Genomic DNA, 11,789 nt, shown 5'->3' with positions numbered 1-11,789 from the left:
CCTGTTCAGTTCAAGTTTCCAGTCAATGTATTTTATTCACAGTGCAATGGAGGGCCAGGGTCAGAGACAGATTAATTCCTTATTTACTCTTACAGGTGAAACCGTCAGATGTCACCTGTCATGACGTTAGAAACAGAAATTTATGTGTTAGAATTGTATTAAGTTTCGATTTTGGCTTTAGAAAAAGGATCATCATTTGTGGTGGTGGCTGCGCTTGTCAGTCAGCGCCTAGAGAGACTTTCGGGGATGGTAGTAACAGTATAGTCCCCCATTTCTACTGAGCATTCTCAATGTCTGTTCCAAGTAGAATTCAGGTTATGCTCTCAAGGCGGAAGTTGCCTGGGGAGGACATCTTTGAGTACAGCTCATTTTTTTTTCTTTTTTTCTTTCTTTTAGAGATGAGGTCTCACTTTGTCACCCAGGCTAGAGTGCACTAGAACGATTCTAGCTGGCTGCAGCCTCAAACCCTCAGGCTCAAGAAATCCTCCCACCTCAGCTTCCCAAGTGGCTGGGACTATAGGCTCACGACATCGATCTTGGCTGTTTTTTATATTTTTTGTAAAGACGAGATCTCACTTTGTTGCCCAGGCTGGTCTCAAATGCCTGGGCTCAAGCAATCCTCTTGCCTCAGCCTCCCGAAGCCCTGGAATTACAGGCATCAGCCACCATGCTTAGCCACAGCTCTATTAATAGGCACAAGTTCTTCAATATCCACTTAGACCCCAACTCTGCTGGGACCACAGGCCATTCTTCTTCCCATGTTGTGATCTTGCCCGCCACGCCTCCACTTTTTCCCCATCTGCCTGGCTACTTAGTTGAAAATTCTCCTTCTGCCCAGCCTTTCCAGCTCCTTGAGGGAGCTTAGGCCACACCCCACCTGAGGGACTATCCTCCCTCAATGTCCCAATCCCAGAAATCATCTTGAACAAGTAATCTGTCCATGAGTTGCTCCCCGTTGAGACCTCTGGCCAGGTCGTGGCCTCCTAACCTCAGTCCACTCAGCTGTGGCCTCCATGATCCGACCCAGACAGCCTGCTCTCTTTTCTTCTCATTTCTGCCTCCCTCTTGCCCTTGTCTTTCCCATGCCCTTGTTCACAGGTTCTATTCCAGGGCTCTATTTTTGTGTACAAAACGTCATGATTACAGTTCTCTTTATAACAATTCCAACCCCATTCCCTGCTTTTTTTCCCCATGAGAGGTCAGTTCCTGAGTCCACAGGCCTAAATGTGAGTGATGCATGGAAGGGACAGAGTGTTTCCTCTGAGGCCTCTACACATGCCTGTCCAGTCTTTTCATTCTCTGTGGTTTTCTCATTTCTAGTCCAAGAGGCCCAGAAGCAAACCTGGAGGTGAGACCCAAAGAAGGCTGGAACCATGCTGACTTTGTATACTGTGAGGACACAGAGTTTGCTCCTGGAAAGCCCACTGTCAACGCAGATGAGGAAGTTGGGGGTCCCCAAATCTGCCGTGTATGTGGGGACAAGGCCACTGGTTATCACTTCAATGTCATGACATGTGAAGGATGCAAGGGCTTTTTCAGGTAGAGTTACCCATCAGCCTTCACCCACCTGCCACCACTGACACGCTGGGTCACACCTAACTGGGGTCTGCCACTAACCCACTGGGTAACGTCTCAGGGCCTCAGCTTGACCTGTCCCCCAGGTTCAGTGTGGGCTGGTGGCCCACCCAAAGGCCTTGTAATTAGTCTCAAGGGAGCCATTTATATCCCAGAGGAATCATTCATCTTCAGTCTTCCTGTTCTACCCAGGAAGGGTCTCCTTCCATTAAGATATACCTTGGTTTCTCCATGTGCTCTTGAATAAAATGGAAAATGACTCAGTGAAAGGTAAAGAATTTGAAACTCCCAAATCCAAGTGTTCACATTCGCCTTCTGGGGTGGTTGTTTCCTAAAGAATGGCATAAAATAAATGCTCAGACCATGGGAAGAGAAGCAGACCGAAGGGAGGGGAGGGGTGGGGAGGAGAGAAAGCCATGTGTGAGGAAGCCCTCCAGGGGCACCCTCCGGAGGGCACAGGGTATGCAAGGAGCAGCTCCCATGTCAGGAGCCACATGTGGGACCCTCATGCATTTCCAAGACAGCCTGCCTGATGGCCCTTTGCCGAGTTCTTCCTGGTGGCTGGGCACGCAAATGGAAAAGGGCAGGTTCCAGGGAGAAATGAACATTCGCGTTGCATGAGTTGTAACGGGGTGAGACACATCAGCAGTGTCAGGCTGGGTTCAGCTACAAGTCGTAGGACCTTTATCGCAAATTGGTTTGGCAATAAGGAAAACGCGTTACCTCTCCTAACAGGAAGTGTGAAGGCCTCCAGGTTGAGTTCAGCAGCTCAGTTCTTTCCATTTTTCTCTTCAGCCATCCCACGCGAGAGCTCTCATTGCAGTCTGGCTCCCCTTATATAGGGGCACAGTGCCGGGGCTCAGGCAGGAGTCATGATGTTCAGCAGATGCACAAAAAGGCTTAGCTTTGAGAGTAAGGAAATCTTTCCCAGGAGTCCCCTCACATTGGCTAGAGCCAGGCCCAGCCTATGCCTGAGCTAGTCACTAGCAAAGAGCAGCAGATACGTCCCTGAGCTGGCCACACGCCACGTGACTGCGTGGAAGAGGCTGGACGTCTGCACCAGCTCCAGATGCTGCTGGCACAGAAGAGGCTGCCCAAGGAGTGTCTGTGCATCCTGCCTCAGCATGTGGGAATCTTCTGCTCTCCCTTCCTCGTTTGGGTACTATTCCTGGGACTCTCAGAAAGAGGCAACATGTTGTAGTGGGCAAAAGCTAAATCCAGAATCAGGCAGACCTGGATTCAAATTTCAGCTTGTCATGTACCCGGAGGACAGCTGGGAATCCATCGTCTCCAAGCCTCAGTCTCCCTCATCTGTGCCAGGCAGATGAGATTATGAATTTCACAGCGTTTGAGAACTAAATTTACAAAACTGCAAAATACCTAGCCTAGCATCTGATACATAGCATACCTTTAATCAGTGTGAGCCCCGGTTTCACCTTTGACCCATTCTCGGTGGACTTTGATGTAGCATCAGGGCTTTCTTACCCAGGCCAGTTGGGAAGGCAAAAGGCAGGGATGGCGTCTGTGAAGAACATGACCCTGGGCTGGTCGCTGGTCCGAGGCCCGAGGCCTCCAAGCTCAAACCTGCACCTGCCGGGTCACTGCGGGCTTGGTTCAGCTTCCCAGGCCTGCCCTCAGGGAACTCTGCAGCCCCACCTGGCTGTTCCATGCTCCTGGGCCAGCCTTCCCTCAGTTTCCACTCTGGACCAGACTCAGAGGCCAGAGCCAAGAGAGAAATTGTTTCTTTCCATCCAGCTGTGGAAATGGGGAAAGTAAAGGTAGGGCTGCAGTGACCGTGTCTTTTGTGGGACAAGCAGGACTTCCGGGCTGGGAGGAGGTGATCTTGTACCAGAGTCTCCAAAAGGCATCTGCCCCATTGCGTCTCTGTGCACCGCAGAGAGGGGTGTGCGGGGCCCGTGGGTCGCGCCTGCACGCTCTGCTGTTCCAGGCGTTCGACCTCCTTGCCCCCTAGGTCAACGAGGGAAATCCACTCTGCCATGGGGAAGCCGCTGCCCCGTAGGGTAGAAAAGCTTCCCCATAGTTCACCCCTTCCTCCCTGGCCGCCCAGTCTGGAAGGGGAGCTAGGGAAGGCGGCAGGGGGCTTCTGTGGTTTCTTACCCTCCTGGGGTCATTTTTCCTCGGCTTCCTCTTTTAAGGAGGGGAAATCGAGGAAGAGGCCCATCTCCATGGAAACTTTCTGGTAACAAGGGTGTGAAAGAGGAGGGGACAGGTGTTTCAGGAGGAAGGGAAGGCGCTGAAGGTGGGCCTGGAGCGGAGGTGTCCCAGAAAGAGGTTCTGAGGCTGCAGGCCCGGCGAAAAGCACGTGTCCCATTTCCTGCGGGAATGGCCAGAAAAGGTTTCCTCCCCGGCTTCTGCCCCCTCTAGCCGAGTCCTGGACCTCTAGGGACGCCCACCTACACCCTTCCCATAAAATCTGACCCAGCTGGGACGCAAAGGCTAGTGTCCCCCTCCCCGAGTTGGTAGGGGCTGGGGAGGAAGGTGGTGTAGCCCGGAGCCCCAGGCGGAGGGCCCGGGCACCCGTGCATCCTCCCTTCTGCTCCCTGTTCTCTCACAGGAGGGCCATGAAACGCAACGCCCGCCTTAGGTGCCCCTTCCGGAAGGGCGCCTGCGAGATCACCCGGAAGACCCGGCGACAGTGCCAGGCCTGCCGGCTGCGCAAGTGCCTGGAGAGCGGCATGAAGAAGGAGAGTGAGCAGTGGGCGAGCGGGCGGGCCGGGGCCGGGGTGCACGGCTCTGTGTAGAGACGTGCTGTGGGTGCGTGCATGCGAGTGTGGAGATGCGCGGCGAGTGTGGGCGTGAACACACGTGCACATGCGAGCTGGTGTCAGTGTGCAACAGGCAGCCACCTGGGGGAGCGCTTGCAGCCGGCCCGCTGGGTGATGGAGGGAGTCTGTAATCTCTGTCCTGGGATGTGTGCTGGGCAACCCTGCCAGGGCGTGCCCTCTGTCTCCCTTCAGTTGCTCCTACATGATTCTTTTTGTCCCCTTCATAATTGTTGTAATGGTTTGAAACCACATTTGGGGGTAGGGGTGTGAATCTGGGGGAGGGAAGCAGGAGCCACATGGGTGATAGGACCCCCCGCTTTATAGCTACTAGCGCCCACCATCCGCACCAGACCTGGATCTTCACAGGGGAACTGTTAGCAGACAGGTGACAGGAGGTGTTCTCACTCTACCTATTTAACTTTGATATATTTGTGCTCCTAGGTCACTCTGAGATTAAGGCTCATGCAGAAAAGGCTAGATGCTTCTAGCGCATTTTTGTCTCCATGGAACACAAGGGGACCCAAAGCTGCTTCTTTCAGTTCTCTAGGCTGCTGGCAGGCGTTCTTGATCTCTCCCCACCAAGGACCTCATAGCTTTGCTCTACACGCATGAGTGGGCTCCCGAAATCCACAGAAGACCTAAGGCTCCGGGCTATATATGAAGTGTCTGGAGTTGCTATTTCTTGCTAAGCTGTAGCCCAGCTCTCTGGGGTCTTGGAGACCCAGACACCTCTGAAGAGTCTTGGTATATAATTCATCCGAAAAATGATAACAGTAGATGCCATTTACTGAACATCTCTTATGTACCAGGAACTATATTAGGCACCCTACATGCAAGGTCTCATTTAATAGCAGTGCAAGGTAAACACGGTTTCTCTGGATTACAAAGAAAAAACCTGAAGGCAGGAGAGGTTAAGGAGGTTGCTTGGGGTCACAGGTAGTAAGTGGCAAAGTTTTCACTCAAGCCTAGCGCCTTTGGATTCTGAAGCCCTTGCTCTTGCCAGGGCCCCACAGTGTCCTCACAAACTCCACTGCAGAGGGCGATACCCCAGCCGCACCTCACCTCTGTCCTCACCCAGGTGTTACTCCAGAGGAGCCCACAGGCCTCTTGAGTCCAGACAGGGGAGAATCGCTTGTCACCATTACTTTCCCTTTTACCCAATGCCTTCTGCTGCCTTGAGAGGGTTACGCAGCAGCTCCCTGGGGGGCTGGAGGCTGACCAGGGGCACGTGTGCCTGAGCCAGCCTCGCTGTCCCTGCAGTGATCATGTCCGACGCGGCCGTAGAGGAGAGGCGGGCCTTGATCAAGAGGAAGAAAAGAGAACGGATCGGGACTCAGCCACCCGGAGTGCAGGGGCTGACGGAGGAGCAGCGGATGATGATCAGGGAGCTGATGGACGCTCAGATGAAAACCTTTGACACTACCTTCTCCCATTTCAAGAATTTCCGGGTAGGAGGAACTGCACAGTGACTGAGGTGTCACCGCCATCTTCATTCTCACATAGAAACTGAGGTTCCCCAAGGATAAGAAACTTGTATGAGGTCACAGCTAATCAGTGGTGGAGGGTAGATTTGCAGAGCTGGCCCTAAGTCTGTGCGAGCTCCTCAAAGCTTTAGTCTCATTCCCAAAGGCTCTCCAAGTGTGGTCCCTGGGTCAGCAGCATCAGCATGCAGATTTTCAGGTCGCCCCAGACCAACTGAATCAGAAGCTCCAGGGAGGGGCAGGATCCCCGGGTGATTCTGTTGCAGGTTCAGGTTTGAAAATCGCTGCTCTCTCATTTAAAGCAGGTAGGAACTGGGTCTGAGCAGTAAGTGGAGGGAAAACTAGGCAGTCCCCCAGTGTGACTGGCATTCAGGGCTTTATGAGGACAGGGTCAGGACCTGTCGAGGGGTGTGACTTTCGTGAACTGGTGTTTCTTGATCCCAGGCACATTAGCCATGTCTGTGCTCCAAGTGCCCTCCTTCCCCTTTGCACTGATAGATATCTCAGGTGGCCCTTCCCAGCTCAAAGAACTGGATGAGCCCAGTGACCTCGGATCTGCTCTTCCCATCCATAGCGCCCTAAACCTTCTGAGTCTCCTGAGCCCAACATCTGGAATGCTTGGGACGACACACCATGGTTGGAGTCCCCCTTGCCCTCCATTTTAACCAAGCAGGGACGTGTGTGACCATTGATTCATAGATCCCCAAAGCACCTTCATCTGGTAGAGGACACCAGAGAGAAGAAACAAAGGCTGTGTGTCTGTATGTGTGAGGACACATGCGTGCATGTGGGTGTGAATGCCTGCATTTGCGCATCCTCTCGGGCTGCAGCTGTGGCTGTGCACGTTTGGCTGGGGCCTGAGTTGGGACCTGTCTATGAAAACACGTGCTGTCTCTCCCCTCTCCGCCTCCTGGCATGTGTCCTAGCTGCCAGGGGTGCTTAGCAGTGGCTGTGAGATGCCAGAGTCTCTGCAGGCCCCATCGAGGGAAGAAGCTGCCAAGTGGAACCAGGTCAGGAAAGATCTGTGGTCTGTGAAGGTCTCTGTGCAGCTGCGGGGGGAGGATGGCAGTGTCTGGAACTACAAACCCCCAGCCGACAATGGCGGGAAAGAGATCTTCTCCTTGCTGCCCCACATGGCTGACATGTCAACCTACATGTTCAAAGGCATCATCAACTTTGCCAAAGTCATCTCCTACTTCAGGTAGGACATGGAGACTGGGTGGTTGGGTGTGGAAAGGAACTGGAAGTAGCCAGGAGGTTCAAAGGACCTGGGGTAGATCCTGAATTTGGGAGATATTGGTGGCAGAAGACCCTCCTTTTCCTGTGCCCTGCCCCCCAGGGCAGCCAGTGCTGCGGGGACGTAGAGGCCTCGCTGTGTGGCTGGTTAGCTTTGTGGCTGTGGGCCTGCCAGTGTCTCTGCCTATCCACCTGCCCAATGGAAGCTAACAGTGCTTCCCCTGCAGGGCTGTTCTGTGAAATAAGAACACATCTGAAGAGCCCCCAGCACAGAGTGGGCATTCAGATAGCCTTTCCTACTCTCCCTTAAAGGGGCAGGAATCACATGTTGACAGTTCCAGACCAAAGAATGAGAGAAATAGACAAGAGAAGACTGCGAAGGCCGTGGGGAGGGTGGGTGGTCCTCAGAACTCAAGGGTCAGGTCTCCCCAGAGCTAGATATGGAGGCAACAACCACGGGGCAACTGGGGTTAGTGGGAGACATGGGAACTTCCTGGGGTGGCAGGAACCACAGCCCCAGAATATGTCTGCAATCTTAGGGTTAGGGATGGTGCCAGGTGTATCTGTCCTTGGGTAGGCCACCTTGCCCTGCCAAGCCTGGTCAAGCGGGGCTGAAACACACCCGCCAGAAGCTCCTGGTGTCTTCAGCAGGTTGAGGGTAGGTTATGGTCTGGGAGCCCAGAGGTGCTTCTCTGGCCCTGTAGGAGTCATGCATGACTTATTTAACGGGGTGATGCTGACAGCAGGTTTGGAATGGGGTTCAGATGGTGGCAAATTAGCTTAAAGGGGCAGGGAGAGAAGCCTACTTATAAATGTGGACATTAGAAGATCTTGGTGAAATCCAGTGACTGACAATTTAACACCAGGGCTCCCCACTTGCTATTTCTCATGGCCACCAATGTTGAGCACAGTGACCCAGGTGTCACTGCCGTCTTCATTCTCAGATAGAAACTGAGGTTCCCCGAGGATAAGAAACTTGTACAAGGTCACAGCTAATCCATGGTGGAGGGTAGATTTGGAAGTACCAAAGCCAGCTCGATGCCGGGTCCTAAGCCAGGCAATGGGAAGGCACAGAAGAACAAGATCAATTCCGTGGCATTTGTAGCTCAGTGTTACGGATCTAAAAGAAGGATGGGTGCCAGTAGCTCAGGGCCGGAATTCCCAAAGAGGCCAAGGCCAGAGGTAGTGTTTCCTCACAACCCAGAGTAAGCAGCCTCCCTCTCAGGCTGTGACGCTTCTTTCTTGTAAGGAATGCCTCCTTACTGGGGAGGTGGGGGTCCCTCCCAGGTTGGGAGGGAGTGGTCCCTGCAGGACCAGAAGGGTATCCGTGTAACCATAATCTCAGAGGCTTGTTAAGCCACCTCCATGGTGAGGCCTGTGCTCCGGTGATAGGACTGGGGCTGCAGGCATCTGGGCTGCAGGGAAACAGTAGAAATACGTGTGTGCACCTTAAACCCAACACTGACCGCAGGAAGCAAACGTCCCCACTGCTGGAGCTCAGGCCAAAAGGGCGGCACTTGCACTCTGGAGAGGGGAGACTGCATTCTGGAAAGACTTCTGAGAGGAGCAAAGACATAGCTTGGCTTGAGGGGCTAGCAGGATCTACTAAAGGGGCAGTCATTCCAAGGGGGGAAACTGAGGCAGAAAGGAGGCGGCCAGGGACTAGAAGCCAAAGCACTGGGTGTAGGTCAGGAGTTGTATAGGAGTTGAAGGAGATAGGGCCAGGCTGTAAGGGACCTGGATGCCAAGCTCAGTGGGTGGAGTTCCCAGAGGTAGCAGGGGAGGAGAAGATGCTGGGGGACAGAGCTGTCTGCTGGGTTGTGAGGGGAGAGATGAGAGGCAGCCAGACAGCAGCCGCAGTCATCCTCAGGGAAAGGAGCCATTCTCCCTCTTCCTCTCGCCCCCAACTTCCGGATTATGGGATGGCAGCTGGGGCTGGCCTGTGGGCCGCCTCCCAGGGAGCTGTCCTCCCCTCCCCATCCTTGCTGCCAGGGACCTGCCCATCGAGGACCAGATCTCCCTACTGAAGGGGGCCACTTTTGAGCTGTGCCAGCTGAGATTCAACACAGTATTCAACGCGGAGACTGGAACTTGGGAGTGTGGCCGGCTGTCCTACTGCTTGGAAGACCCTGCAGGTGCCCGAGAGAGCCTGCCTGCCCTGGCAGAGGGAGGGAAACACTGCAGTTGTGGGAGGAAGGGAGCTACGCCAGGATATGCAGGTTCTGGGAGGGCAGGGCAGGAAGATGGAATGGTGGAAAACAAGATATTGGTGAGGGATGACAGGATCTTGGTCAGGTTGCTGAGAAGCTGCCCCTCCATCCTGTTACCATCCACAGGTGGTTTCCAGCAACTTCTGCTGGAGCCCATGCTGAAATTCCACTACATGCTGAAGAAGCTGCAGCTACACGAGGAGGAGTATGTGCTGATGCAGGCCATCTCCCTCTTCTCCCCAGGTGAGGGTCTCCCCTAGGTTGCCTGACATTCCCCCAGCCTTATCTGCCCTCCCCAGGGAAGGTCCCAATCCATGGCCTTGCTCCTCATTCACTGTGCAGCCAGGATGGGGGCTGTCGCGGGCTTCTCCTGGGGTCAGTGGGTGATGCCCAGCCCTGGTCTTCCCTCACTTCCCTGCCTGGGTGACTCCAGCTCTGGAATGTGGTTGGTGAGCAATGCCCTGACTCTGGGCTGGACTGAGCTTGTCTTTGCCTCATGATCTTGCACCACACCTCCCTCCCCTCCCCTCCAGACCGCCCAGGTGTGGTGCAGCACCGCGTGGTGGACCAGCTGCAGGAGCAATACGCTATTACTCTGAAGTCCTACATTGAATGCAATCGGCCCCAGCCTGCTCATAGGTGAGCACAGCAGGGGGTGAGGACCCGTGAGGGTGGTGTGAGGGAGCCAAGGTTCAGGGAAATTGCCCAAGGCTTCACAGCCAGAGGGTGGCATCTGGAGGTAGAGCCAGCCAGACCAGGTCCAAAGCTCACACTTTTGAGCACTACCTAACCACTTCCCAGGAAAAACACAAGCAAACAGGGGAAATGTGGCCCAGAAAGGGACTTCTATACCTTCACTGGTCCTCCATAGCTCCCGTGACCTAGTGCCCAGACTGATGCCCACAGGCCCAGAGACAAACTTGGATTGTACTGAGCCCAAGGCCATGAAGGGTTAAGGCCAACACTGAGTATTAGAGTGTGAACTTATAACCTGAAATCCTTATTTGGCCTGTACAGCTTTCTTTTTGGCTTGGCATCCTTTGCTCAGCCCTTCCTTGTATGGAGGCAGGAGGCTGGAAGTGCCAGCTTTCTTTTCCATCGTGGGGAGACTGAGGCATATGGTACATCTCAGATACTGGATCCAAAGCTAGTTCCAGGAAGGGATTCCAGCCTGCAGCCCCTGACCTCCACGACGACTCTGCTCAGTCCTGGCCCCTGGACGTGAATGAAGGCAGTGACACCCATACCCCCAAACTGGTAGCTGCAATATCTGGATTTTCCCACGGAGGTCTCTGCGTACAAAGGTGCAGCTCCCGCAGCCGGGTGTCGTGGCTCACACCTATAATCCCAGCACTTTGGGAGGTCAAGACAGGAGGATCCCTTGGAGCCAGGAGTTCAAAGCCAGTCTGGGCAACATAGCCAGACCCCAACTCTAGAAAAAATTAAAAAAATTAGCCAGGTATGGTGGCATGTGCTCTAGTCCTAGCTACCCAGCAGGCTGAGGCTGGAGGTCTCCTGAGTCCAGGAGTTTGTCACTGCAGTGAGACCATGATCGTGCCACTCCACTCTAGCCTGGGTGACAGAACGAGATCCTGTCTCTTTCAAGAAAAAAAAAAAGACACAACTCCCATGGATGGGGTGGGAGTGGGGAGAGTACTGGGCAGGCTGTTCTGCCTTTCTCATCCACAGCGTGAAAGAGAAGCTTAGGGAATTCAGCCAAGCCTTGCCTCTTGGCTGACCTGAAATGTCCAGAGATTATGCTTTTGCAGCCTCAGAGCAGCCCCGAGGCTTGCGGGCCAGGGAAAGGGCGGGCTGCACCCCCAACCTTTTCTCTGGCTGACACGCAGGTTCCTGTTCCTGAAGATCATGGCTATGCTCACCGAGCTCCGCAGCATCAACGCCCAGCACACCCAGCGGCTGCTGCGCATCCAGGACATACACCCCTTTGCTACGCCCCTCATGCAGGAGTTGTTCGGCATCACGGGTAGCTGAGTGGCTGCCCTTGGGTGACGCCTCCGAGGGGCAGCCAGACCCAGAGCCCTCTGAGCTGCCACTCCTGGGCCAAGACAGATGGATGCTGCCGAGAGCCGACAATGCCCTGCTGAGCCTGTCTTCCCAGGGAACTCCTGCGAAGACAGCTGGCTAGCATTCCTCAGGAAGGACATGGGTGCCCCCCACCCCCAGCTCAGTCTGTAGGGAGTGAAGCTGTGGACCCTTATGTGGAGAGTACACTGACCTGTAGGTCAGGACCATCAGAGAGGCAAGGCTGCCCTTTCCTTTTAAAAGGCCCTGTGGTCTGCGGAGAAATCCCTCAGATCCCACTAAAGTGTCAAGGTGTGGAAGGCGAGACCAGGGCTGGGCCATCTGGGGTCTATGCCCACATACCACGTTTGTTCGCTTCTGGAGTCTTTTCATTGCTACCTCTAATAGTCCTGTCTCCCACTTCCCACTCATTCCCCTCCTCTTCCGAGCTGCTTTGTGGTCTCCAGGCCTGTACTCAT

The 11,789-nt window shown here is 54.3% G+C and overlaps 1 protein-coding gene across 1 annotated transcript; it reads left to right on the top strand.

The window, feature by feature from the left end:
- Positions 1–1,342: 1,342 nt before the first annotated feature.
- NR1I2 (nuclear receptor subfamily 1 group I member 2) lies at positions 1,343–11,280 on the top strand. The gene is given in 8 exon segments (NM_001032882.3): positions 1,343–1,539; positions 4,151–4,284; positions 5,622–5,809; positions 6,769–7,043; positions 9,071–9,213; positions 9,415–9,531; positions 9,822–9,927; positions 11,136–11,280. Coding segments are annotated over 8 exon segments (1,305 nt in total).
- The last annotated feature ends 509 nt before the right edge of the window (positions 11,281–11,789 follow it).

Source organism: Macaca mulatta, chromosome 2 (genome assembly GCF_049350105.2).
Source record: "Macaca mulatta isolate MMU2019108-1 chromosome 2, T2T-MMU8v2.0, whole genome shotgun sequence".
Lineage (NCBI taxonomy): Eukaryota > Metazoa > Chordata > Mammalia > Primates > Cercopithecidae > Macaca > Macaca mulatta.
This window is presented reverse-complemented; position numbering and strand designations above follow the sequence as displayed.